At 41.0% G+C, this 26,703-nt stretch overlaps 1 protein-coding gene across 1 annotated transcript; it reads right to left on the bottom strand.

Annotated features, from left to right (window-relative positions):
• Positions 1 to 586: 586 nt before the first annotated feature.
• Positions 587 to 19,095, bottom strand: LOC117496444 (NACHT, LRR and PYD domains-containing protein 12-like; the record flags this gene model as incomplete). The annotated part of the gene is made up of 8 exons (XM_034148114.1): positions 18,253 to 19,095; positions 17,527 to 17,651; positions 16,897 to 17,081; positions 16,544 to 16,595; positions 5,840 to 6,013; positions 4,877 to 5,050; positions 1,289 to 1,462; positions 587 to 749 (listed from the first exon to the last, which is right to left on the bottom strand). Coding segments are annotated over exons 1-8 (1,245 nt in total), but the record flags the coding sequence as incomplete, so codon positions are not given.
• Positions 19,096 to 26,703: the final 7,608 nt, after the last annotated feature.

The raw sequence follows: 26,703 nt of genomic DNA, 5'->3' as shown, positions 1-26,703 counted from the left end.
TTTTTTCAAAATACCAAACAGATCATGCATTTTAGCCATGCCTCATTTTGCTCAATTTGACATTTTTTAGCTCTGTTTTTGCAAGGGCTGATTCTGTGAGAACAGCACCATCTACAGGCCTGGCATATGTACTACAGCGTCTCCAGAGCTTTCGAACGGCAATGGCCGTGGCTGTCTCCTCCTGATTGGTGGAGTTGGCCCAATAGCCGTAGCGCCACCTTCCTGACGTCAGGACAGTGTTCAAATCTGGATCAGTTTTTATCAGATCCGTTGCAGCCCCTTTTTTAGAGATTTGGGTATGGAGGAAAATAGAGAGGGTTGTGTTTTCTGACACTTGGTGAGTTCCCTGGAACACCGGGGACACATATTCATGTATAAAAGACGTACAAAAGTGCATTTTGCATGATAGGTCCCCTTTAAAGGAACAGTCAACCTTTATGACTGCAGACTAAATGTAGTACAATAAAAATAAAAATATGAACAATATGACATACACTAAATAAATGTACAAGCATTAGGTTCAACTGTTAATGAAACACATGAGATCTCCAGCAGTAACAGAGAGTCAGTGAACTGACCCGAGAGTCTTCAGTCTGCAGTCTGGACTCTCCAGAAGATCTCTCAGCAGCTTCACTCCTGAATCCTGCAGATCGTTGTAACTCAGGTTCAGATCTCTCAGATGGATGTTGGACTTCAGAGCTGAGGCCAGAGCAGAACAGCTGATCTTTGACAACCTGCAGTTATACAGTCTGAATAAAGAAAACATGATGAGGATAAAAATCAGTTTATAATCCAATCAGATGTTCAGGTTTAATATGTGTAGCTCAACATTACTGCGTCCTAATCAATGAACTTTCCCCTGAATTACAGTGACTGTCATTCTGTTATTGTGGATCATCATAATATCAGCCTTCTGTTTATTATCTGTGAAAACACATTGAAATGAATGGGAAGCAAGAAAAACATGTATACTTCAGAAAGTAAACTTTATCAATTCAAAAATAATATAAATTCTGATTACCGTCTTTATTCTAAAGATTGAAAATTAAATGTTGCTTAACAACCAAAAGTGGATCACTAACATACTGTATTTCCTTGAAGGAACAGTCAACCTTTATGACTGCAGACTAAATGTAGTACGATTATTAAAGTAAGACAAATTCAAATATGAAATAAACTACATACTGTATACAATTGTATGGATGTAGTATATTCATGTACAAGTATCAGGTTCAATTGTTAATGAAACACATGAGATATCCAGCAGTAAGAGAGTCAGAGAACTCACCTGAGAGTCTTCAGTCTGCAGTCTGGACTCTTTAGTCCAGAACTCAGCAGCTCCACTCCTGAATCCAGCAGATTGTTGTAACTCAGGTCCAGATCTCTCAGATGGGAGGGGTTGGACTTCAGAGCTGAGGCCAGAGCAGCACAGCTGATCTCTGACAAGCTGCAGTCCGTCAGTCTGAATAAAGAAAACATGATGTAACTTTAGAAAACAAAGTTCCTGTTTGAAATAACTCCAGGTTTAATAATCTGTTCAGAGCTGAAAAAGTTTAGAAAGTGCAAACTCAAAACAGGTTAAAAACTGTAAGATACAAAAAGAGAAAAAGAGCTCTCATTAATATTAAAGACAACGTGCTGCTACTTCAATAAAAAGACTTCACATCTGAAACTCTGCTCCATCTACACTAACTCATGATGTGCAGCCAGACAAATAAAAACCCACAGAAACTGATTCAACTCAAGATCACAACGTTTACAAAGATCACAAATATGCCAGGATGAATTTTAAAGAAATGTGAAGAAAAACATCAACATTATTTATTTTAGAAATAGTGGAGTCATCAAATCACAGCATCTTCAGTTTGAAATCTTCAGTCAGTATCAGCATCATGTAGCTTCATAAAAATGTTGGAAAAAGCCAGTGGTTAAATATACAAAGGACATTTACTCAAGTAGTGTTTATTAGTAAAAGATATATGTACCTATACTTTACTTCAGTATTTTAACATTATGCTAGTAGCAGCAAAACTCCCTATGAGTTATGCCGCTGAGAGGCTTAAACTTTGCTCTTCACTGTGATGCGTTCCATACAAGAGTCCGTACTGTAGTTAGATTTTACAATGTTTCATAATGAAACAAAATAAATAATATCCAAGTCCGGACCTCACAGTCAACAGAAAGTGTCAGAGATATTCAGCCTGTCTTCTTAGTCATACACAAAACCGCTATCCAACAGGTGACCTAATGGCAATAAACCACACCCATGGGACAATTCCCAGTGATAACCAATAAGAATTAAACATGGTGTAAACAAATAAAGATAATAATAGAAATAATAAGCAATGGCAAAACAAGCATTTTGGCTCCTACAATGCTACTTTATCATTTTACTCCACTACATTTTGTAGGCAAATGTTGTACTTGTCTCTCCCTAAACTTATTTTATATATTTAGTTACTAGTTACTTTGCAGATTTAGTTAATAACAAATATAAATCGACACACATTATTATAAAAGTTAAACTACCCAGCAGGGGAGAGTGGAGTAAGATGAGCCAGTGGGTAAATTGACCCACCCCTGTATCTAGGCAACTGTGCACATTTGTTGTCATGTGACCATAAATTCATCATTTATATTTCACTGTGATGGAGAGAAGCACATGTTAAAGTGGTAAATATGTTTTTTTACACAATAAACCAAGTTTTTTACTTTTCAAAGTAACATTTCAACATGTCAGGTATAATTATTGAGCAAGGTGTAAAATCATATGAATAATGTAGTTTAAGATTAGCAGAATTGACTAAGCTAGACAGTATTTTTCCCCAAAAAGTGGCTGTGGGGAAAAGGGAGCCAAATGCTGTGGGTAAATTGAGACAGTGGGTATACTTATCCCCCATTGAGTCACTGGAGTTAAAGTGGACCTGTCATGCTATATTTGAATAATATAGTGTAGGACCATACCTATATAAGGCATATTTATACTTTTTTTTTTTCAAAATACCAAACAGATCATTCATTTTAGCCATGCCTCATTTTGCTCAATTTGAAAAATGTTAGCTCTGTTTTTGCAAGGGCTGATTCTGTGAGAACAGCACCATCTAGAGGCCTGGCATATATACTACACCGTCCTGACGTCAGGACAGTGTTCAAATCTGGATCAGTTTTTATCAGATCCGTTGCAGCCCCTTTTTTAGAGATTTGGGTATGGAGGAAAATAGAGAGGGTTGTGTTTTCTGACACTTGGTGAGTTCCCTGGAACACCGGGGACACATATTCATGTATAAAAGACGTACAAAAGTGCATTTTGCATGATAGGTCCCCTTTAAGTTAAGTCTCGGTAGTATAACCTTGTATTTAAATGTAGTTTTACACAACTGATGTGTTTTTTATGTTTTAAACATTGTATCAAACCCATCATGCCAAGAGAGTCCAAGAGAAAGAGTGAGGAGATAGAGAGAGCAGCCACTCATGGCAAGGCTGGAGAATCCATCAGAGCAGTGGCAAAAGACAGAAATATTGACAGGTCAACCCTGAGTAGATACTTAAAAAGGAAGGAGGACAGGAAGTGGAAATAGTAGGGTACAGTGGAACAGCATTACATTACATTACATTGCATTTAGCTGACTTACAATAAGTGCATTCAACCAAGAAGATACAAACTTGAAGAAAACAGAATCATATAAGTACATCAGGTCTCATAGAGCCAAAACATTTCAAATGCTACTCAACTGGCTTTAGATAACCCAGTCCGAAAAGTGGGGGGGACTGTCCCCAGTGGAAATTACGCCATGCGTGTGTGTGCGTCAAGTGCAATAAATATGCAATATATCTTCCAGACTGCAACGCTGGTCCCGCAAATCAAGCAAGAACGTGATTGGTCGATATTCATTGTGGGGGTGGGGGGAGGAGGGGTGTTAGATAGATATAGAGTTGTAGTAAGTAGATAGAGTTAGCTATGATTGAGGTTTCGTTTATGCATAGGGTAGATTCTTTTAATTACATTTCCTTTATTTTTGGTGTATTTTTTACATTTTGGATTTGTTTGGTGAGCGACTAATTGAGGGCTTGCGAGCTACCAGTAGCTCGCAATCGACGTGTTGGAGACCCCTGCTTTAGTGCCAACAGCAGAGAAGAGTAGCTTGCAGACTAGAACAAAAAAATGTCTGACCAGTTCCATGGCCTTACTCCAAAGAGATGTTGTGAACTGGCCTTTGAATTACAGACAGAAACAACATTCCTGTACCAAACAACTGGACAACAAGACAAGGGTTCAGCAGGTGCTTGTGAAAGAGATCACATGATTCAATAGTTCAGCTAGGTTTGTTTTACAGGCATACATTCTCTCCAAACTTGATTTATAATGTTGACGAAACAGGTGTCCCTACAGTTGAGACATCAAAGCAGGTAGTGGCAGAGAAAGGATGTTATAACTTTTTACTCATAAAGGACTTGTACTTGTAACTGAGTATTTTTACACTGCAGTATTGCTACTTTTACTTGAGTAAATAATCTGAGTACTTCTTCCACCTCTGGAAACAAAAAATACTGAATACTTTGTTAGGGTGGGATTGTATTCATGTATTTTAATGTAATTTATTAAAAATCATGATAGAGAATACAAGATGAATATATATAAGATGTTTAAGAGGTTCAGAGTGAAATGCAGTGTTGTATTTTTCTTGTTATATTTAAATCTAAAGCTCAACATCGCTCTGAGACAGTCAATTAACTAAACCAGAGTAGAAGAAATTAGACTCGAGCATTAAGATACTCAGTGAGGATCAGAGTAATATCAGCCTGATGTCTGCAGCTCAGAGTCAACACAACTCTCACATATTAATCTCAGCACAGAAGTTAAAGATGAAGAACTGACCTGAGAGTCTCCAGTCTGCAGTCTGGACTCTCCAGAAGATCTCTCAGCCGCTTCACTCCTGAATCCTGCAGATAGTTGAAACTCAGGTCCAGATCTCTCAGATGGGAGGGGTTGGACTTCAGAGCTGAGATCAGAGCAGAACAGCTGATCTCTGACAAACTGCAGCTCCACAATCTGAATAAAGAAAACATGATATAACTTTAGAAAACAATGTTCCTGTTTGTATACTGAATACATTTGTTAGGGAGTAATTATGTTTAAGTATTTTTTATATAATTTAATTAAAACATGATGAAAAATATAAATTGAATTTCAGGTGTTAGAGGTTCAGAGTGAATTACGCAGTGTAGAATGTTTCCTTAAATCTAACGCTCGTCATTGCTCTGCCACAGTCAAAGAACTAAACCACAGAAGAAGAAGATAGACTTTAGCATTAAGACACTCAGTGAGGATCAGAGTAATATCAGCCTGATGTCTGCAGCTCAGAGTCAACACAACTCTCACATATTAACCTCAGCACAGAAGTTAAAGATGGAGAACTGAGAGTCACTAGTCTGAATAAAGAATACATGATGTAACTTTCTTTAAATAACTAACAGTTTAATAATCTGTTCAGAGCTGAACAGTGTGTTATTTTCAGCAATGACGTAGATATAAATCTAAGATAATCTGAGCTCAAACTCTCTGCAGCAGTTTCTCTCTGTCATCAGATCTTTGACCTAACCTGAAATCATTCATCTCCCTCTCAGCTCCTCAGTACTGAAAGCATCTTCACTGACTCATGGAGCACAGTGTGAGTCTGTGGAAGCTCAAACACTCTCTTCTCACACATTGACCTTCTATAATGTTTGTTATTCTGCTAAATATTCCACCATTAGCAAAACAGAAAGAATATGAAATAATTTAAATGTTCTAAATCATAAACACAAACAAATCTGTATGAACTGCAGTCAGTGAACTGACCTGAGAGTCTGTAGTCTGCAGTTTGGACTCTTTAGTCCAGAACTCAGCAGCTCCACTCCTGAATCCTGCAGCTTGTTGTAACTCAGGTCCAGATCTCTCAGATGGGAGGGGTCAGACTTCAGAGCTGAGGCCACAACTTCACATTCAGTTTCTGAGAGTCCACAGCCAGAAAGTCTATAATATCAGATATCGTACAACATGTGATATTATAAAAAAAAGAGGAAACGTTTTAATACCTTCAAGCATTTGATAAAAAACATTTGACTGATTAACATTCACTGTTAGTCCATTTAATAGATTTTTTTATATGATAAATGCATTGCCAGCCTGTTAGAGCTTATTATAAACTCTCAACATACATCTACTGATGCATCAGAACACATCTTCAGTGGTGTTTCTGGAATCATCGGGGGTTTCGGGTTTTTCAACCTCTACACCCTCCTCCAGGTGACCCAGCCGGGGCTGATCAGACCCCAGCTGGTGTCCCGATGGCGAGCTACTGAGGACTCTAATGCTCTTCTCTTTCAGCAAGATCCATAATAAGCATTGTGGTCAAATCGGGTATTACCCGAGTCTCTGATTTAAAGATGAAGAAACTGCAAAGATATTAATAACTAAAATCACAGATTACTCTAAAATACTGCTGTATGTTGTGATCAAATGCTGTTGATGAAACCTGAACCAAAACCTCTAAAGTACTTCATTAGACATAGGACTTTTCCATTCAAATGACAAATAATAATATGGTAAAACAGAATATGAAATAAAATAAAGTAAAAATAAATTAAAGTAAAATAGTTACAAGTTAAAATAAGGAATAAATAAGATAATTATAACAAATACATTTATAATAGTAAATTAAATACAAATAAATAAAAGCATTTTACACAAGGAGTGACATCTTTAGCAGGATCGGTTACACGGGGACATTTTCCATAATGTTCTTTTGAAACTCAATTAAGTTAAAAACCTTTTCAACTAGCTAGACATCTAGGTATCTTTTAACACCGTTCCACCTTTTGATAAAGGAGTCCATTCTCATTTGTAGACTTGCCGTCAAAGGGAGTGTTAAAAAACCTAATTTTCTAATTCCCATTTCTCTCTAACATTCCAGGTATTTTGGGAGTCGTCCGCCAAGAGCCTCTTACATAAGTGAGAGACATGCTTTTTAGTTGGGAAGCACTTTTCTGCAATACTAATAAAATATTCTTCTATATTGTTAAACTTTAAACATCCATGACTTAAACACTTTATCCAGGATAAAAGCCACATAGCTGCACCTGCAAGGTGAATACAGCTGGTAAAAGAAAAAGTGTTTGAATGCGTACATTAACAGGTTTATGATATCACTGCCCCGTCTAAGACAGGATCTGACTTTAATTACATTTGACTCGAGTGTTTCGTCAACTTAATGTGTTGCTTAAAATAATACTTCTGCATACAGTATGTGACACTGTGAGTGTTGCACGGCCAGATACGGCTCAAGAAGCTGACTCAGATAAGGAAATATATGATACATTATGATGTGATATGATATGAATGATAATGGGACACATCGACGTCTGCACTCACAGTGCCGCGGACTGTACGTAATGTTACTTTGATCCGGTTACTTGTGTTGTGGCAGATATTTAAGTAAGCTTTCTTAACGCTAATGTTATAATAGTCAGATTGCTCTGAAGATGGGAGGGGATATTCTATTCATTTTCACGTTCACACAGTCAGTTGATTTTTGCCGGCCGTCTTTCCTGCAACGGCAGTTTTTCTGTATTTCCTTTCTCCTGTAATATGCTTTAAACTCCGCACACTGAGCTCTGATTGGTCAGCAGGCGGTGCTTTCACTGAGTTGATTTCTTATCCTGGAAGCAAACCTGCTCCGGACCAGGTTAGCCGTTCAGCATAAGTTACCATGGAGATCTAGCCCGCTAAGAAGTGAACCAGCATCGTAGGACCGGAAACCCAGAGTTTTCCCTGAAGTTACCTCGATAAGCGAAAATCCGGCTTCGTAGTACAGGCCTCTGGTCCCTTGACTCCCTATCCTTGGTTGCGGTCGAATAGTCCAAAAATCAGCTCCTAACGTCTATCCCTATCGTCTATCCCTTGACCTCTGTGTGAAACGTCACGGGGTTAAGGGATAGTGGATAGGATAATTCAAAAGGACTTAGGAGAAGAGACTGCGGTACTTTAGAGAATCCGACTGCACTTTCACTATCCGACGTGTTTATGATGCGCCAGCTCTCTCTCTCTCTAGGTCGTCCTCAGACGAGCCCTCCATCGTCGCTCCAGTCATCCCGATTCTCCATACATCACCATCCGCTGCGATGTTCCTGCAGACTGCCGCCGCTGGAAGTATAGGATTTGGGATGACTTTGTTCTTCATGGCTGGCTTTACTATGCTGATTAAGGACTGGGGGGCGCAACTCCTCTCAGTCCTGGTTTTAGTTCAGAGTGTCCTTCTCCTAGATGGGTTGCATTCCATGGCTATGAGCCCCATCTGCCCCTGCTATTTGCCCATAGCTGGGACAGTGGTTGGCAGGCGCCAGGGCGTGTCCACACACCGGTGGGCCTGCGCGCCTTGCCTCTGGGGCCCACTGTTGCTCCGAGATCCCCTACAGTTTAGCCTGGGACCTCACGGTACCCAGTTACCGTGTGTGGCCACGAGGAGGCACTGCAGAAGTCTTGGCGGTGGAGCGGCTTTGTACCAGCAGGAGGAGACTTACACACTCGGCTCCTCTTTTCACCCTCCGCGAGGAGGGCTAGCCGGCGGCAGTAGCTGAAAGCAGAGTAGCAAGCAGAAGCAGCATGCACTAACTACAAGCACTACTACCACAGATCTACTGCACTACGCATCACACAGCCTTGCATGCAAGCACACACAAATGCGCCAGCGGATGTCATAAATGTGCGTCTGCTGCTGTGGGGAAACTATGGAAACTACAGTTTTCTATACAGCGGACTACAACATGGATGTTTAATAAGAACGAGGGGACTACTGTAAACTCATCTAGAGACTCTGCACCGTGCTCTGATGCTGTTGTTTTATGCTTTATGAACGGGGACAACAGAGAAACATATTCTTCATGACCAAAGTTGGAATTGAATATCATGATATAATTTCTCGTTCATAATCGGTTGTTTCCGTGAACGGCCGAATGTTGTGTGACGGCAAATGCTGCGGCCGCAAGGCATTGTGGGGCAGCATTTTCTCCTCTCCTTTCGGTGAGGGAGGTCCAGTGGTTCCTAAGCTAAAGGAGGTTATAAAGGAAGTTTGAAACCTCCTTTCCTTTCATTTAGAGAATTCGAACGGTACTTATCATGGCTGCCACTGAGGGACTTCCGGGTCATTTCACTCCATTAGGAAGGTTCCTAAGCTAAATGGACTATTCGACTGCAACCCTTGTGTGTGTCCCTGCCCTGATTGTTTCCACCCGAGCCCAGTTACCTCATCAGTGTTTTCCCTATATACAAATAGTGGCGGCGCAGCGCCGCTGCTGAAATATGCGCGCCGCTGCTGAAATATGCGCGCCGCTGCTAGGGGGCGCCAGCCAGGTACCCAAAAAAATAAAAAATAAATATTTATTTTACTTTTTTATTAAAATAATAATAAGTGGCGACCCTTTTTCATTTTTGATTGTTTGTTATGTGGATTTGTAGTATTCTCCGATAGGCTCTGCTAATTTAGATGCTTCGTCAATTGTCAGTTTTTTTATTTTGAGGGGGTTTTAAAAAATCACAAATTCTTTCTTTCTTAAATTCCTGATCTTGCCCTTTATAAAAATGTGCGTAATATTTTGCAAAAGCATCTGCTAATTTTTTAGGGTCTGTTTCTGTCTGGTTTGTTTCAGGATTTTTTATTTTAGAGATAATGCGGCTGGACTGGGCTTTCCTAAACTGAAATGCCAATTATCTACTAGCCTTATTTCCCATTTCATAATATTTTCTATATGAACCAGAGGGCTCCGTCTGCTTTGTATGTTAATGCTTCATCCAGTTTCATTCTAGATTCCTTCAATTTTTTAAGTACTTTTCTTGCTTATGTTCCCTCTTTAACCTTTTAATTTCTGTTTCCAATTCTTGTTAGGGTTAGGGTTAGGGTTTCGCAAGTCTTTGCTTCTTTAATCTAGAACCTATAGAGGTCATTTTACCCCTAATTGTGGCCTTACCCGCATCCCCGAAGGAGAGACAGTACCATTATCATTCAAGGCAAAGTTTTTGGATAGAGACAATTGTATTTCCTGTTTTATATGGTTATCTGCCAGTAGTGAGACGTTGAGTCTCCAGTTCTTAAAACATTTATCTAGCCCTAAATTAGTTTTCATAGAGACAGGACTGTGGTTTGAAATTGTGATTGGTTCAATTACGCTATCTTTTATTCGGTATGTGTCCTTTTTTAATACAAAAAAGTAATCTATTCTCGAGTAACTTCCATGAACGTGGGACATGAACGTGGGACATGAACGTGGGACATGAACGTGAAGTCTCTGTCGCTTGGATGCAAATGACGCCAGATGTCGACTAATCCCAGCTCCCTCATCATGTTTAGCACATTTCTGGACATTTTAGGTAGGGGTCTCATCGTTACAGCTAATCTATCCATTTCGTTGTTCAGTATACAATTGAAGTCTAACCCTAACCCTATGATCATTATTCCCTCTCCATTATCTGCCACTAGGGCTGCAATCTTTTTATTTTTAATGTGGGCATTCTTCATTTGGTGCATACACATTTAAGATTATTTTTAGACCTGCTATCGTTCCAATCACCATAACATAACAACCCTCAATGTCCTGTAAGACTTTCTCATTGTTGTAGTATACTGATTTGTTAAAGGGCCCATGTCATGGCCATTTCCACTGATCATAATTACATTGTTGAGGTATACTAAAATAGATTTATACTGTGCAATTTTCCAAACTCACATTGGTTTCGCATACAGCATCTCTGTAAAGTATGTGTATTCAGCAGTATTCACTCTCTCCACTAAACGACTCGTTGGAGCTCTTGCCCCCCCCCTCCCTGTGAGCCTAGTGTGCTCCGATTGGTCAGCTCGGCATCTCTGTTCTGATTAGTCAACCACCAGAGAGGCTCCGCCCATGTCTAACAGTGCTTTTTTCGGCTCGCTCTCGGAACATCAGTCTTATAATGGCGTCGGTACAGCCGTATATTTTATACGCTAACTAACCGAACTGTACCTACAACTGTTGTTATAGAAGAGTGTGACGGCCCCAGGGCCTTTGTGCAGGTGTGTTGCAGGTCTTACGATGGGGTGGAGCTGAAGAGGCTAATCAGCGCGATCACCTGGCCGGAGCCGAGGTGCTATTAAGCCCAGCTGCACGGAGTCACACGGCGGCCCCTGTCTCTCTCCAAAGCGGCTGCAGAAGGACGAACTCGGCGATCCTCTCCCCTCGACCACCTATCTCTGCATTTACCACAATAAATGTGCCGTGGTTTTGTAAACTCGTGTATGTCTCCGTCTTTCCGTTGTGGCCTACGAGCCGGTCATAACAAAGAGTAAGTTATTTTTACCTGTAATAAACTACTACTGTTTGATGAGAAATCAAATCATGGTTTGCTATATATGAATGATTTGTTATAGGAGCAAATAATTCAGGGAAGAAAGGATAGGCCTACTAAGTATTTCCATTCAACTTTATTTTTAGAAATGTACAAAATAAATATAAATATACATATATACACGGTATATCATCCATTCCTCCCCGTTGTCGGCATCTTGCCTATCGCAGCCGGGGCTTTTTAGGACGAGGCCTCAGTGTGGTAGTCCCGTCCCCGTGATGTATTTTCCGGCAGGATCTGGCTGGACGAAATCAAATGCAAATCACAAAATATTAGAGAAACTTAGTTGTTTTAGATTCGTTAGTAGTAGTTGTGGTAGGAGTGTGGATCTATCTAATCCATCTATCTTATCAACACAGTAAGCTTGCCAGCTAATATGCTAACCTAGCTTTCTTGTTTACCTTAGCTAACACGATATGAACGGTAGCTCGGAGGAACGGCAACTATAATGTAGTGTAATAAAACTACTATGAACAAAAGCTAGTGGTTCATATTAGGCTAGCAATAACGTGTTTATAATTGCAATCTTATACGGGTAGTCTGCTACGTTCGGTCATTCATTGTAACTGGCATGAATAAAAAAAATTCCGCTAGCATGTATAGCTAGCCTTGTTAGCTATACATGCAGTATGTACATGTACTGTCACAATGTACGTTAATCACCCGGAGTATACTGTATGAGTATTCCGTGTGTGACTGCAGACATTCTCCTGCCATGACAAACATGTAAGGCCATCTGCTGACATTGTAGTTGATATATTTAAACGCTAGCAACGTCGTTAGCCCAGTAAGCTGGGCTTGTTTAGTGTAATAAAACCACTATGAACAAAAGCTAGTGATTCATATTAGGTTAGCAAGAACGTGTTTACAATTGCAATCTTATACGGGTAGTCTGCTACATTCATTGTAGCTGGCATAACAAAAATGTTTTCACGAGCAAACCCATGTCTAGCTCCGTTGGTTAGCTCGGTAGCATACACGCTACGCCAGCTATAATGTAATTACGTTTCGCGACTGACCGTACGGCAAATCACCCGGAGTATACTGTCTATGAGTATTTCGTGTGTGAATGCAGACATTCTCCTGCTATGAGATACATGTATGCAAGGCCATCTGCTGATATTAGAGTTGATATATGGAAACGCTAGCAACTTAGTTAGCACAGTTAGCACTGTGTCAATGGCTTAGCAGTCCGACACAGTTTACACATTTAAACAGTCTTGTTTGATAAATACACAAATAACAATGCAAACTTACAGGTTGTGTACCCGAATCTTCCCCTGCTCCAAACGGTCCAAACAAACTAGGAATAGCATCGTCCTTCAGTTTCAAATGCTGTGCATATCCGGCCTCAAACTGGGCAATGTTTTGGAAGCTTTCGTCTGTGAAATGCCGCGCACACAGTAACGTTCTTCGAACCTCTGAAGGAACAGTGTTAAAAAGACATTTCAACCACTGACTTCGTCGTGGTTCTTCCGTCAGTAGGACAAACAGCTCAGATTTCTCCTCACATTTCAGGAAACAGGTCCTTGGCATTGGCATGACTGGATCGATTGTGAACTGAACCAGAGCTCCCAACAGTAAATGTTAGGCTGGCAGAGGGTGCGGCCAGCGCCGCTGGGTGTGGCCATAGCTCTTCCGGATTGGTCCATTTTGTTCCGGGTACCGCATGACATCATGCGGTACCCGGAAGAATCAAATGGGCAGTGACGTATCTCCAGAGATGGGGTCGTTACTAAAAAAAAGTAATATATTACATATTACATATTACTTTAAAAAAAAGTAATATATTACACTACTTCGTTACTCTCTACATAAAGTAACTCGTTACTTTACTCGTTACTTTACTCGTTACTTTACTCGTTACTTTACTTGCAGGGCCGGCCCGCCCCTCCCTACAGGCAGATCACGCAGACTGCTAAAGTTTCAAATGTTCTCTTTAGTTCAGTTTCCATTGTCGCATAAGACTGATCCAGATAGCTCTGACTATGGCTGTCCTCTGTCTCCTGCTATCTGTATTTTGCGCAGTATATCTCTGAACGATGCGATGGTGATTCCACTGTGCAAATGGGCAACATTACCTCTACTATGAAGGATGCTACAAGCCTGTCCATCTCTGCTTTGGTTACCGGTCCTCCAAATTCTAATTGGTGCCGCTTCGGAGTCGGCGGCGGCGCACTCACAACATCCTCACTCTGGGTTCGGGGGTCCTTAGCTATTAGCTTCACCTTAGCATGTGTTCTTTGCAGGTGTTTGTTGAGGTTTGACGTGGTGTTTACAGCAGTGGATAACAGCTTCTGGCCTGGACACAGTTTGCACCTCACCGTCACATTCCTGTCTATTCTTCGGACAAACTCAAAATAATGGGCATACCTCCACCCCTCGAAAGTTATCGCTGACTCAGCCATGTTTATGCAGCACTGCACGTGGAGATGTGCAAGTCGCGCAGATTACGTACATATAAACCTGCGGCGGAAACCCCTCTTGTCTGTCAGTGTGATGACTGATTTTATAAAAGTAACGAAGTAACGCGTGTCGGGGCAATGTTAGTAACTGTAGTGTGATTACTGAATTATAAAAGTAACGCGTTACACTACTCCGTTACCGACAAAAGTAATATTATTACAGTAACGCGTTACACCCAACTCTGCGTATCTCCAACGAGGCGTTTTGGGGAGGTATTTTCTGTGTTAGAGTTTTACTCGCTACAGGGTGTACTTTGAGGGTTTTGACTCTGCACACCGTTTACATGCATAAAAACCTTCATAACACAAAGGGGGCGGGTAATAACCGGAAAAGCATGACATGGGCCCTTTAAATAAGATGGCTACTCCCCTTTTTTTTCCTGTTCCCACATGATGCACTATAGACCTGGTCAACCCACTCTCTCTTTAACTTTAAGTGCTCTATTTCGGTTAGGTGAGCTTCCTGAATCAGAGCTACAGAACATTCCAGCTTCTTTAATTGTCCCAGGATATTTTTCCTGTATATATATATTGAACTGAACTTCCACCTGTCCAATCAGCCACAGCAGTTGAACCTCAGCTGTGCCCGATCCCCGTTGGCTTTTTGGCAGAGAGGTGTGACCTACCCTCTCAGTGGGAAAAAGCACATAAGTGCAAACATGACCAAAAACACATTAATCCACTCATTCCGAACTCAACCGCCAGAACTTAAGAAATGGTTTATAGTATTTTAGAATAACCTATGAGAACAACCTATTTTGTAGTATTTATATAAGGAACAACTACCTTATATATCTGTCACAGTCTGCTCCATCATTCACCAGTAGTTTTCCATTCACCCGTCTCACCTGTTAACCACACCCACGTTTTTGCTCACTCTCTTTCTCTTCTGCACCCATTAGCTTTACTGCCAGTATTTAAACCCTCACCAGACACACACCCATTGCCAGATCGTACTTTGCCTTCATGCTAGTCTTTCACGCGTTTGTTCCCAGATTGCCCACCCGGTTCCGACCCTGCCTGTCCCTGACCTGCCTGCTCTGCCTGTTCCCTGATCCTGTCTGTCCTTGGACTATCCTGCCTTGCCTGCTGTCTGACCCTGCCTGTACCTACGTTGACCGCCTTGCCTGCTCCCTGACCCTCTGCCCGGCCCTGACTCACCTTCTGCCCGCTGTCCTCTGGTTCGTCGGCCTGCACATCATCCGGCTGATACTGTTCTGCTGGTATTCCTCTGCTCTGGTATTATTACCAATAAAGTACATTACTAATACTCCTTGGTTTCTCGAGTGCTGCATTTGGGTCCTTCATAAGATTGTGACAATATCTTATATTCACTATATATTTGTTACCATTACTGTATGTACAACAGAGCTAACTCTGACTTTCTTCGTCTTCCCGCTGCTCCTCCATCCTTCCTTTAACTCCTCCTCAGTGCATTCCTTTTCTCCATGCGCACCTCGATTCCCAGGTCTTTCGGCAGCGCTGCAGCGCTCGCCAGCGTGGAGTAGGTATTCTCCCCCGTGCTCAGCTTGAGTTTTAACTGCGCTGGGTATTAGCACTTTGCCTGTATTTCCTTCCTTTTAAGCTTGATGACTGCATGTACTTTAGCCCTCTTCTTGTGTAACTCAGGAGAGTAGTCCTGGTCAAAATATATCCTCTTATCTTGGAAGAAGACCTGTCCCTGACTCCATGCCTGTCTTATCACCATATCTTTAATCGCTGCATCTAAAAATCTCACGATGATGGGTCTGGGAGGGGCTGTGGGTCTCTGCGTGTAGACAAGGGTGACCGGTGTTCTCTCTCAATCTTAATGTCCATTTGTGGCTGTATTTTAAGCACCTTGTGTAATAGTTCTTTAATGAATTCAACCATGTTTCCTCCCTCACTCCCCTCTGGTACCTTAAAGATTCTCACGTTGTTCCTTCTCAGTCTATTTTGGAGATCGTTGCAGGCGGCTGTAAAGGCAATGTCACAGTGTAGCAGGTATCGTAGCGCCCTGTGTTGCCGCCCCGCTACATCTTCCGCCATGCCAACTCTGTCCTCCAACTTTCCGATCCTCCCTTCATGTTCGCCCATTTGGACTTTTATATCCAGTCCAGCCTGTTCTTATCGCCAAAGAGTTCTTTTTGTTTGATTATGGTAGGTTCTCCTTACGTAGTTTCCCGAATACCTCCAGCAACGTTACTTCATGGTCCGGCTCGCAAATGTTGCTATCACTTTTTAAGCTAACGTTAGCTGGGCTAGCTGGTCTCCACTGTTTATCACTTTTTTCCTTCGAAACGTCCCGTTTGCAGGGACCTTTGTTTCTGGTTGACGAGCTCATCATGTAGGAGTGCTCTTTTTTGCATTAAAAACGTATAATATCTCTAGTTGTCTCTATTTTTGTATAACTTCTGACGGAGCTCCACTTCTAAGCTGCTGCTTTTTTCAAGATGTTCCCGGAAGTCCCTGTACTTCATTAGTTTGACATGCCTCGGTGTCACCGCCACCATCCAAAGTAATACAAAGGGAAGAAACTATAAAAGGTAACAAATATTATAAATAAATACAACTGTGTTCATTTTATTTTTCTCTAAAAAGTATTTAAAACATTTGAAAGTGTTTATTTGAAGAAATAAACTTCTGATCTAAATGAGTTTATAAAGTTAATAACATTTGGACTCACACAGCCTTCCTGCAGTTCCTCACAGCTAGAATCAGTCTCCGTCGTCCCTCATCTGAAATGAAATAAAATATTCTAATGTCTATGCTTTTCAACAAAATATTAAACCCAACAAAAAATTCAACAAGAAAAATCCTGGACGTGAAGACACTAGTAGGAGCCTGACATCTTCCGTCCAGAAACAGCACTTTCTATGAAAAAATATTGCTGTTCCTCAAAAATTATTTTAACACAAAATTTAAAAAAAGACAACAAGAAGAAGATTCGATGGTTCGATGCATTCATAAAAGTTGCCACAATGCAGACACCCAGCGCCCAGACGGCGGTAAAGATGCTGAACGTGTTCGGCCTCTTACTTTGTACAATGCACTGGGGACAGCAGGAGTCTCGTGATGGAGGTAGCTGCTCCCAGTATGAGGTGATGCACTGTCTGCAGAACCCGTGTCCACAGCTGGTAGAGACTGGATCCTTCAGGACGTCCTGACACAGAGCACAGCTGGACAGCTGCTGCTCCACAGGAACAGGACTCTTCCTCTTCCTTCTGTGGAGATGAACACATCCTTTAAAGCACTTTACATTAGTTTTCCCTAATTGCTAAAATCCACATTATAGCTATGTATTTAGGATTCTAATCACAGAATCAAGATCTTTGGGAATATATTGTTAGTCTAATGTCTGTTTAACCGAATTTTGGACTTGCTCTGAACTTTCTGTTTTTGAGACGTGCTTAACAGATTTAACACAAAGTCTTAAATGTCAAATGTGAAAATGATTTTACCAAAGTAGATTATTTACTATCGCTGGTAAAACCATTGAGCACAGCAATAGATCAATTCAACTTCTTTACTGTAATCAACTGTGTTTCTTTATTGTACTCTACAGTGTTTACTTTACTGTAAGAATGTTGTTATTAAAGAACAGTTCAGATTATCAGATAACATAAAAGCTGAATCCTCTTCAGGTCAGGTTACAGTAGAAACTCTTACTTCCTCTCTGAGGGTCCAGCTTCATCTCTGAAGTCTGGAGGTTTCCTTTTAGACCGCTCACTCAGACAGCTGGAGACTGAGAATTTGTCCTCTTCCTCGTCTTTTAAATCACTCATCACTCCAGTCTGAGAGAAAAAACAGGTCTCACACACACACACACACACACACACACACACACACACACACACACACACCACACACACACACACACACACACACACACACACACACACACACACACACACACACACCACACCCACACACACACACACACACACACACACACACACACACACACACACACACACACCACACACACCACACACACACACACACACACACAACACACAACACACACACACACACACACCACCCACACACACACACACACACACACACACACACACACACACACACACACACACACACTTTTCAATCAAAATCATCATAATGATAAACTTTGGTAACAATACAACAAATCCGTCAGACTTCAGACAGGCTGCTCTCCATTTTGACTGCGTTGTGCTGCTACATGTAACATGTTATGTTGCTTTGATGACTCACAAACCAGGAAATGCAAAAGTTTACAACATTTGAAGATATCACCTTGGACGCCAAGGTTTTTATAGAAGATTTTATAGAATATGTATTTTCTGACATACAGTTCAACAGAATAAATAGTTCATGTGTTAAAAAAGAACAGCAGAGCCTGATTTTGACACTCACCCTGTTTTTCTCCTCCTGCTCTGACGAAGTGTAAAATGGAGTCTGGCAGTCTGACTTCCTACTTTCACACCACACCCTCACCTGTCTGCAGCTCCTCCCTTGTTTCATAACCAGCCTCGTCACCTGAATGTGTACATATACAGGGATTTTATTTTTATGTTCAGCTGCTCTCAGAGTAAAACAGTTCCAAGTACACATGTCAGTAAAACAGAAATAGACATGCAGCTAAAAACAAGCACAACGAAGTTATTTAAATAAACATAATACCACAGAATGAAAACATCCCAGTACAAGTAAACATCCTGCATTCAAACCCTGTGCAGTATGGTTCATATTTTATATAATGTTTGTGGATTCATGTTACTGCTGCGTTAATGTGTATGATGCATTTTATTGCTCTAGATGTTTTTATTTTTAAGATAACCATTGGCTTGTTTAATCTACAGCAATGCATCATATTATATAAAATCATCAAATGTTTGTAGCTCTGTCTTGTGAGAACATCTCACAATTATTTCAGAAGAAAATGCATTTTTTTTCCAGCTTTGTTGTGATGCATTTTCCAGCTGATCCAAGAGGCTTTTTAAAGAATTTACTTAGATTAAGAAGAAGGAGCATTTTCACAGCACATGAATGAATACATAATTCTTAAATTAATCACAACCATTCAAAGTCCTCTGGAGATAAGTGTTTTTCACTGGACAGGAAGGGAATGAGAAAATGGAATCTGAAAATGTATGTAAGTAAAAAGAATACAATACTTACCTTTGAGATGTAGTGGAGTACAATAGTGGATAGTAACCCTGTTAAATATGTATTAAAGAGAACTGGATACTCCGTTCATTCCTGTGAAAGTTTCTCAGTGGCGAATGAAGCCCGAAGTGGAGCGACTGTAGCTTCAGAAAGTACCCGGACGTGGGCCCATAGAGCATGCGCAGTGGAGTATCCCTTAAAGCCCCGCCTCTGATCTCCCGCTCTCTGTCAGTCAGATGAACGGAGAGAGAAAATAACTCAGATTCAGATTTTAGAACATTTTACAGCTTTTAGCCCCTCATGATTTAAATAAGGACTACAGAAGTGTTCGTGCTGGGTAGTTTATTTAGCTCAAAAAATAAATGATATGCTGATTTACCGACGTAACTGACGCTGTAATACCACCGTTTGGCCGCAACGGACATTCCAAATATGGGCTTCAACGGCCGGCGCAGTGCGCACATCCGGGAGTTTGATCGAAAGCCGACAGCCTGTTTTAAAAACCGTTAAACTCCAACAAGAAATACTAACGGCTCCGAGGATTCAAAGATGATTAAATTACTAACAAGCACTTCGAGGTCTGGAGAAATACAAAAGCCCGGTGTCAGTAACTCTATTCATTGTAAAATACAACTATTATCAAAGTAACCTGACAGTAAACAGGCTAATAAAACTGCTAATAAACTTTAGCTGAACTAAATAACCATTAACTGACCAACGGTTAAACTTTGACCCGAATACAATGTTTCAATCAATATTAACACATTTAAAAAAAGTCAATATTGACAAATATATCTCAGAACATATCAATAATTACTCTGAATGTCAATATAAATACTTTCTCTTTATATCGATAGGTTTATTTCTCACTCACCTGGGGCCTCATTTATAACGCCTTGCGTAGGATTGACGTGGGAAGGTTGCTTACGTAGTACAAAGTAAAAAAATAGGTACATACATTTTCCGCCATTTTCCGATTCACAAAACATTGCGTACCGACGAGGGAAGTGCGTACGGCACTTCCTACGCCTGTTTCCCTTTATAAATCACAATCGACTCGTAATGCCCATATTTGCCTATAAATAGTCAAAGAAACGCCCATTCATTCATTCATTCTGACTGACTGCATGAAGAAGATCGCAGGAAATGACGATAGAACAGCTAAAAAAGACATCTCACACCGCGTCAGATTTAGGTTCTTGTGGGGAGGTCGAGATAAATCATATTGTTTGGTGGATGCAGTTTGAACCAGAGTAGCAGCATGGAGGTCGGATCGTCACCAAAATAAATAAAGTGGTCCGAAAAAAGTTAATGACAAAAAAAATACACATAACCTTCCTCAGGCAGTAGGCTTGTTTGAGACAAGCGAGACCTGCGCAGACCTGCGCAATTGCGATCAACATCTTGCTAGTGCGTTGCATGATTGGGGGTGTTTCTCAATCGAGAGTAAAGCTGCTTCAGAGCCACTATTTCAAGCATACGACGTCATCGAGTGCCGCCGAAGTACTGTTCCAATCTCCAGTATACTTGGAAATCTACCGAGCCCGGCGTACTCCGTTTGGAGAAATATCGAGTCTGCACATGAGTAGACTTCGCGGTCTTAAAATCCCCACAATGCTTTGCGCACGGACCAATTTCCCCAAATCTGTGGCGGAAGATGTAAGGCGGGGCCTCTCATATGACGCACACCTGCACACTTGCTAGCGTGTTCCACACTTCGTTTTCCGAATGCCAGGAAGTATTCTTGACTCGCTTCTGAAGCAAGATGCTCGGCAGACATGTGCTACCAAGCAAGCGTACTCGCGATTGAGAAACACCCGGTTAGTCATTTTGTCCGACTTGCTCTGGAGGCTCGCCTACATGAGACGTTGAAATCTCGCGGGACAAAGACGCCCGCAGACTTGAGAGCGAGGCGGCGCAGTTTCTCTCCACGGGCTGCGGAAGCGAAATGCTTGATGGGAAACGACTTGCTGGTATCTCGAGCTGAGCGCTCATTGGTGGGTTTTACCCCGTGCTGGGGATGAAACTCTCCATTGGCTCGGCAAAAGTGTGTTGTTGTTTTGTGTCAGTTTTACGTCGCCACTTCCATTCACATTTTTCATCATTGTTCCACAATGTTTATCATCATGAAATTAATATCTATATATTTGTATATACTTGCACTGCTTACCGTTGTCATACTTTATATATCTTAGCATATTCATACAACACACTGTTAATACTAGGCTAGGCTACTGTGTATATAGTGTATTCATACCCCTCACTGTTTATTCATCATTCAATTCATTCTATATTTTATTCTGTAGATTGTGTACATTACTTTTCACTTTACTGCTTTATGCACTCCTGGTTAGAAGCTAAACTGCATTTCGTTGTCTCAGTACCTGTAATCTGTGCAATAACAATAAAGTTGAATCTAATCTTGAGCAGGAACAAATATATTTACTTAGTACATATCTGACATTAACGATTAAACACATTTGTCCAATCTTTATCAATCAATCAATCAATGTTTATTTATATAGCCCAATATCACAAATGTTACATTTGTCTCAGTGGACTTCACAGTTTGTACAGAATATCAGAATGACAATACGACACCTTCTGTCCTTACGTTTCACATCATACAAGGAAACACTTCCAGAGAAAAACCCACAGTTTAAAGGGGAAATGGGAGAAACCTCAGGGAGAGCAACAGAGGAGGGATCCCTCTCCCAGGACGGACCATGGATGTATAATAAGAACTGGATACAGCGTGGGAGGCGGGGCCTCATTCATTCCTATGAGAGTTGCTCATTCGCGCATGATGATAAAATGGCCCAACTTTTGAGAGAGCGAAACGTCACAGATTACCCGGCATGCCTGAGAAGTACCCGTATGTGCGCTCATAGCGCATGCGCAACTTTAACCATGCCTCCCAAAATGCTCGTTCACATCAAGCACGTCAATTTGCGTACACGTAACAGCACTGCACGTTCATGACAGCATGGTAATGGTTTGTTATTATGATAGATTTGATATTAACGAGGCGGCAGTTAGCAGCTAGCGGTTAGCTAGTAATTATGCTAATTTACACATCAATCGTTATGTACTTTTATATTACGCTGTAACAGGATCTAGTGATATCCAAGCAACAGAGCTTCATTTAGCATGAAAGAATTATTGCACTGTATATATATATACAGTGCAAAAAGCTTCTTAGTGCAATAAGAAGCTACAGGGACGTTAATCTACGTCGGTAATATTAATTTTATTTAATACAACATTTACGGTACAAGATTTAATCATACAGCCTGTTTGATGTTCTTATAAACGAGTCATGTTTATCATAGAACTTGGTTTAATAACCTATTAGTGACGGAGCAACATTATATCCACATGGCTGTTATCATCACAATACACGAACCCCGCCTGTAGATCCCTACCACCGGTACGGTGTCTGCAGAAGGACAACAGAGACCAAATGCGAATACTCTACACAGCCCATGTAGTATAATATTTTACAAATGAATTACAGCAAACATGTGCAATATATCCATTATTACAGCTCCGTGGGCTGGCAGTAAGGCGATATGGGTCCGTGCTTATTGTACATCCATGGGTAAAGATAAACGCATGTAGTGCTGAACACGTAACATGAACGTGCCGGGCGGCGCGGTCCCATGGGTTAGATGCGCGTTCATAATACAGGGAGGGAAATAACTCTCAGAATAACGTTATTAGCACATTTTTACAACTTAAGGAACGAATGTTTTTAATAAGGGCTATACAAGTGTTCATACTGGGTAGTTTATTTAGTTTAAAAAAAATTATCCAACGAGTTACAGACCACTCTTTCCCCATGTAAGTCAATGGGAAAAAGTGTTTCCGGGCCTGGCAACCAAAAGGAAGTGTAGTACCGCCGTTTGGCCAGCACGAATATTTTCATCAGAGTCCGGCGCACTTCCTGGGGGCTTGCTTGGGACGGACAGACGTGCAATAGATGCCGTGTGCATTTATAAATGCAAACCGAGTCAAGCCGACTCCGGAGGTGGCAGTATGCACCTTAAAGTTGTTTGAAATCCGCCAAAAAACCGAGAGAAGAAGAAGAAGAAGAAGAAGCCGACTCCGAGCTGTCCGACTTCAGGCGAGCTTTTTGAGACCTCCCCCGGCTGCGATCGGCTATTCTCGTCTACTTTCGAGGCGAGCCGCAGCTCGTCTCAAACAAGCCTACTGTGTTTGTCCCGGGGACAGGAGACACCCGCTTGATGAGAAACTCTAAGAAATGATGGGGGGATCCCTCCGGAGTGGAGTCATGACCAGTGGCAACTGGTCATTAGGGGCAGGTGGGGCACAGCCCCACCTAGTGTCAGCAGAAAGTATTACAAATAATGATTACAAAAATGCAAAAAAATAAATAAAAAAATATATAAAATATATTTTAAGATCATGTTTAATCATCTGATTCGTCTGTACATTGCTGTTTTAGTCTGTGTTCTTCTAATTAGTGTGTCTACAGTCACAGTGTGTGCCTATTGAGCTGTTTAGAGCCATGTGGGACAAAACCTGATTATGCCCCTTCCTCTCGCTGTGAAGTCAACGGTGACTGTAAAAACTTCACTGCGCATGCTCAGAGTATTTTGTAATGAAATGTGTGTGGCAAAAAAATAATGACCAGAGGGGCATGGAGCTACCATCCCCACCATACGTCATCTCAAATTATTCAGAGCTGATTGGCTGTAAGTACGTGTGCCGCGAAAAGTGTGCTGTGTGAAGAGGAGACGAGAGAGCTGCAGTGGCGCGTCCTAAAACCAGGAAGTAAGCACAAAAAAGCAATGAGATTTCTCCAGAGGATTTTAGAAAATAGCTCGAAATAAGATCTGTGGGAAACGTACCTGTTAGATAAATGCACGTTTTGATTAGCCGGATAACATCCACATGTCTACCCTACTTATATAATTTTTTTATCATAAATCTATGGATTAGATTTATGATAGACTTTTGAAACTACAAGAACATAAGGAGGACTTTTACAAAAAAGTAATAGAAATGTTTGTCCAGAAGGATAGGCAAATGGACTTCATCTTCAAGTCAAGGTAAGACCGCCATTTTATTGAAAATGGGATCTTACTAAGAGAGAACAATTCAATATTTAAATGATAAAATGACATTTTTTGGGTATCCTTTTGTTGAACTGTCTGTTTAAAATTAATTGAAGCATCAGACAAAAAAAGCTTTTGAAAATAATATTATATTTTGGTTTAGGTCAAAATATAATATTTGTAAACCTGAAGAGTCAGTGCCAGTGCCTCACCAGCCATGAACCTCACTGCACGTCACTGCAGAAGCTTATATATAGACATCTAAGTTTTTTGTGCCCCACCACTTTTGTACATATAAAAACGCCACTGGTCATGACGACTGGATCTGAATTATGTTGTTGTATTTGGTGGTTTGTGTTCCAGCTGTCGATCAGCAACTATATATCCATAATCCACCAGTTAAAGGAAATACAACTAATGCATACCTGCCAACCCTACCGATTTGGGCGGTAGTCTACCGCTTTTGACATGTTTCTACCGCCTACCGACTTAGCTGACTCTCCCTACCGATTTTCAATCTTCCCAAACTATAACAAATAAAAATGACACTACATAGACACTGGACTCGACTTTTGGCGGACACCGTTTGCAGCGTGTCTGTGATCCCATCATACAAACAGTCCTCTGTGTTTCAGTCGATCGCGAGATGTGTCTAAAAATAGAACGACAATATTCTGTTTTATCGTTAATGTCCTATAACATAATCTTCCTGTGCCAGAATAATGCACTTGAACGCATCAAAGCTTTGTGATTTATCGGGGCGTGGCTGGTAGGCAGTGGGCACTAGTTTGCTGTGCAGTCCGCATACACAAGACCACAATTATGGCAGAAGCAAAAGAGCCCAAAATATATAATTTTCACTCCGAGTGGGGAGGATGATTATTTTTGTATCTATTCCAATTCAAAGTCCATCTGTCTCATCTGCAATGCGAGCGTGGCTTTATCGAAGAAGGGTAATTTAGGAGCGGCATTTCAAAACAGTTCACAAACGCTACGAGACGGAGTTCCCTCCTAATTCTGCCCTACGCTCCCAAAAGGTGAGGGACCTGAAAGGACAGCTAAATGCACAGCAGTCCATCTTCACCAGGCCCAACAACAAGAGCAAGGCTGCTACCAAAGCATCTTATCGTGTCAGTCACGTTCTTGCAAAACACATGAAGTCTTTCAAAGACGGCGAGGTTGTGAAAGAAGCATTCCTGGAGGCTGCCGACGCGCTTTTTGGGGACAGTAAAAATAACAGTAGCATTTCAACAGGTTTTTGATATAATAAAAACTCAAGTTAGATACCGTTATTAATCAGCTGTAAGTTTTAGTTTGTTTGAACTTATTCATTATAATTATTGTACAAAATGGTATAAGAATGCAAACTTTAAGATCTGTTCTGTTTAAATTGATTATAGTCTATTATCAATTCAGGTTAAGAAACTAGTGTTGCTTGCATCCTATTTTAAAGGCATTTCTTTTTATACTCTACTAAAATGCAAAAAAAAGAAAAGGGTTTGATTCTATTAATTTTGTCTTTTTTATTGCACTCTGGCAGCAGATTCCTGTGTAGCTTCAGATCTGAGTTGTCTTATTAGTAAAACTAATTTATACTTTTGTAGCAACACTATTTTTATATAATGACAAAGAAAGGGTTCAGTCTTTTCTTTTTTTCCTGTGTCATATGTGGCAGCACTGTTCAATGTTTCTTGAAAACATTACCCACTGTAGTTTGTGACGTGTGAATAAACTCCCAACTCTGTATCAACCAGTGGCGTCGCCTGGCCTGGGCATCCGGGGCTTTAGCCCCGAATGTTTTTTCTGTAGCCCCGGACAATTCTCCCTCAATAATATAATACATTAACCGTGCTTTACGTGAACCTCATCATGACACAAGAGAGGACGGCAGCACTGTAATTTCCCGTGTTCAGTGAATGCAACAGAGGCATGACACCAGACCAATCAGAGAGTTGCATGGAAATAAACGTGTGCTTGTGTCATTCAAACTCGGCTCTGTGTGTGTGTGGCAATAGCGCATTTAGTGTGATAGAGAGAGAGAGAGGGAGAGGGGGAGGGAGGGGCCGGTGCCAGCATGGACCATGTTGTTAGCATCTGGTTAGCTAGCTGCACTAACGGACATAAGGAGCTGTTTGTTCCACAACAAGCTGGAGGAGAGTCCTCTCCTCTCAGACTGAGAGACTCAGGTGAGCTAAAGGACTCTCTGAGTGTTTAGATACATAACTTTAGTCTAAGTTATCTCAGTGGGTCTCAAACGGTTTGGTCACAAATTATTCAAAAGATTATTTCCGCGGCACACCTTCATATGATCATTATAGTTATAAAAAAAATAAGAGAATAAAGGAAAAACAGTTATGAAATACTATATGGCAGTAAAACAAGAATAGAGTTTAAAAGGGGAGTGATTAGTAAAATATCCATAAAGAAAAAGTACATCTGTTTACAGTTCTGCTTCATATGGGTGTTGAGAGAGGTATCCATAGATCTCTTCATTTTGCTCTCAAAGTGCACCAGATTGATGCTTTTAACTTCAATATTTAAAAAAAAATCTTCCCGGGGGGAGCATCCCCCCAGACCCCCCTAGAGGAGGTGAGGTCCCCACTCATAAAAAATACCA

The sequence above is a fragment of the Trematomus bernacchii genome, unplaced genomic scaffold (genome assembly GCF_902827165.1).
Source record: "Trematomus bernacchii unplaced genomic scaffold, fTreBer1.1, whole genome shotgun sequence".
In the NCBI taxonomy this organism is placed as follows: domain Eukaryota; kingdom Metazoa; phylum Chordata; class Actinopteri; order Perciformes; family Nototheniidae; genus Trematomus; species Trematomus bernacchii.
This window is presented reverse-complemented; position numbering and strand designations above follow the sequence as displayed.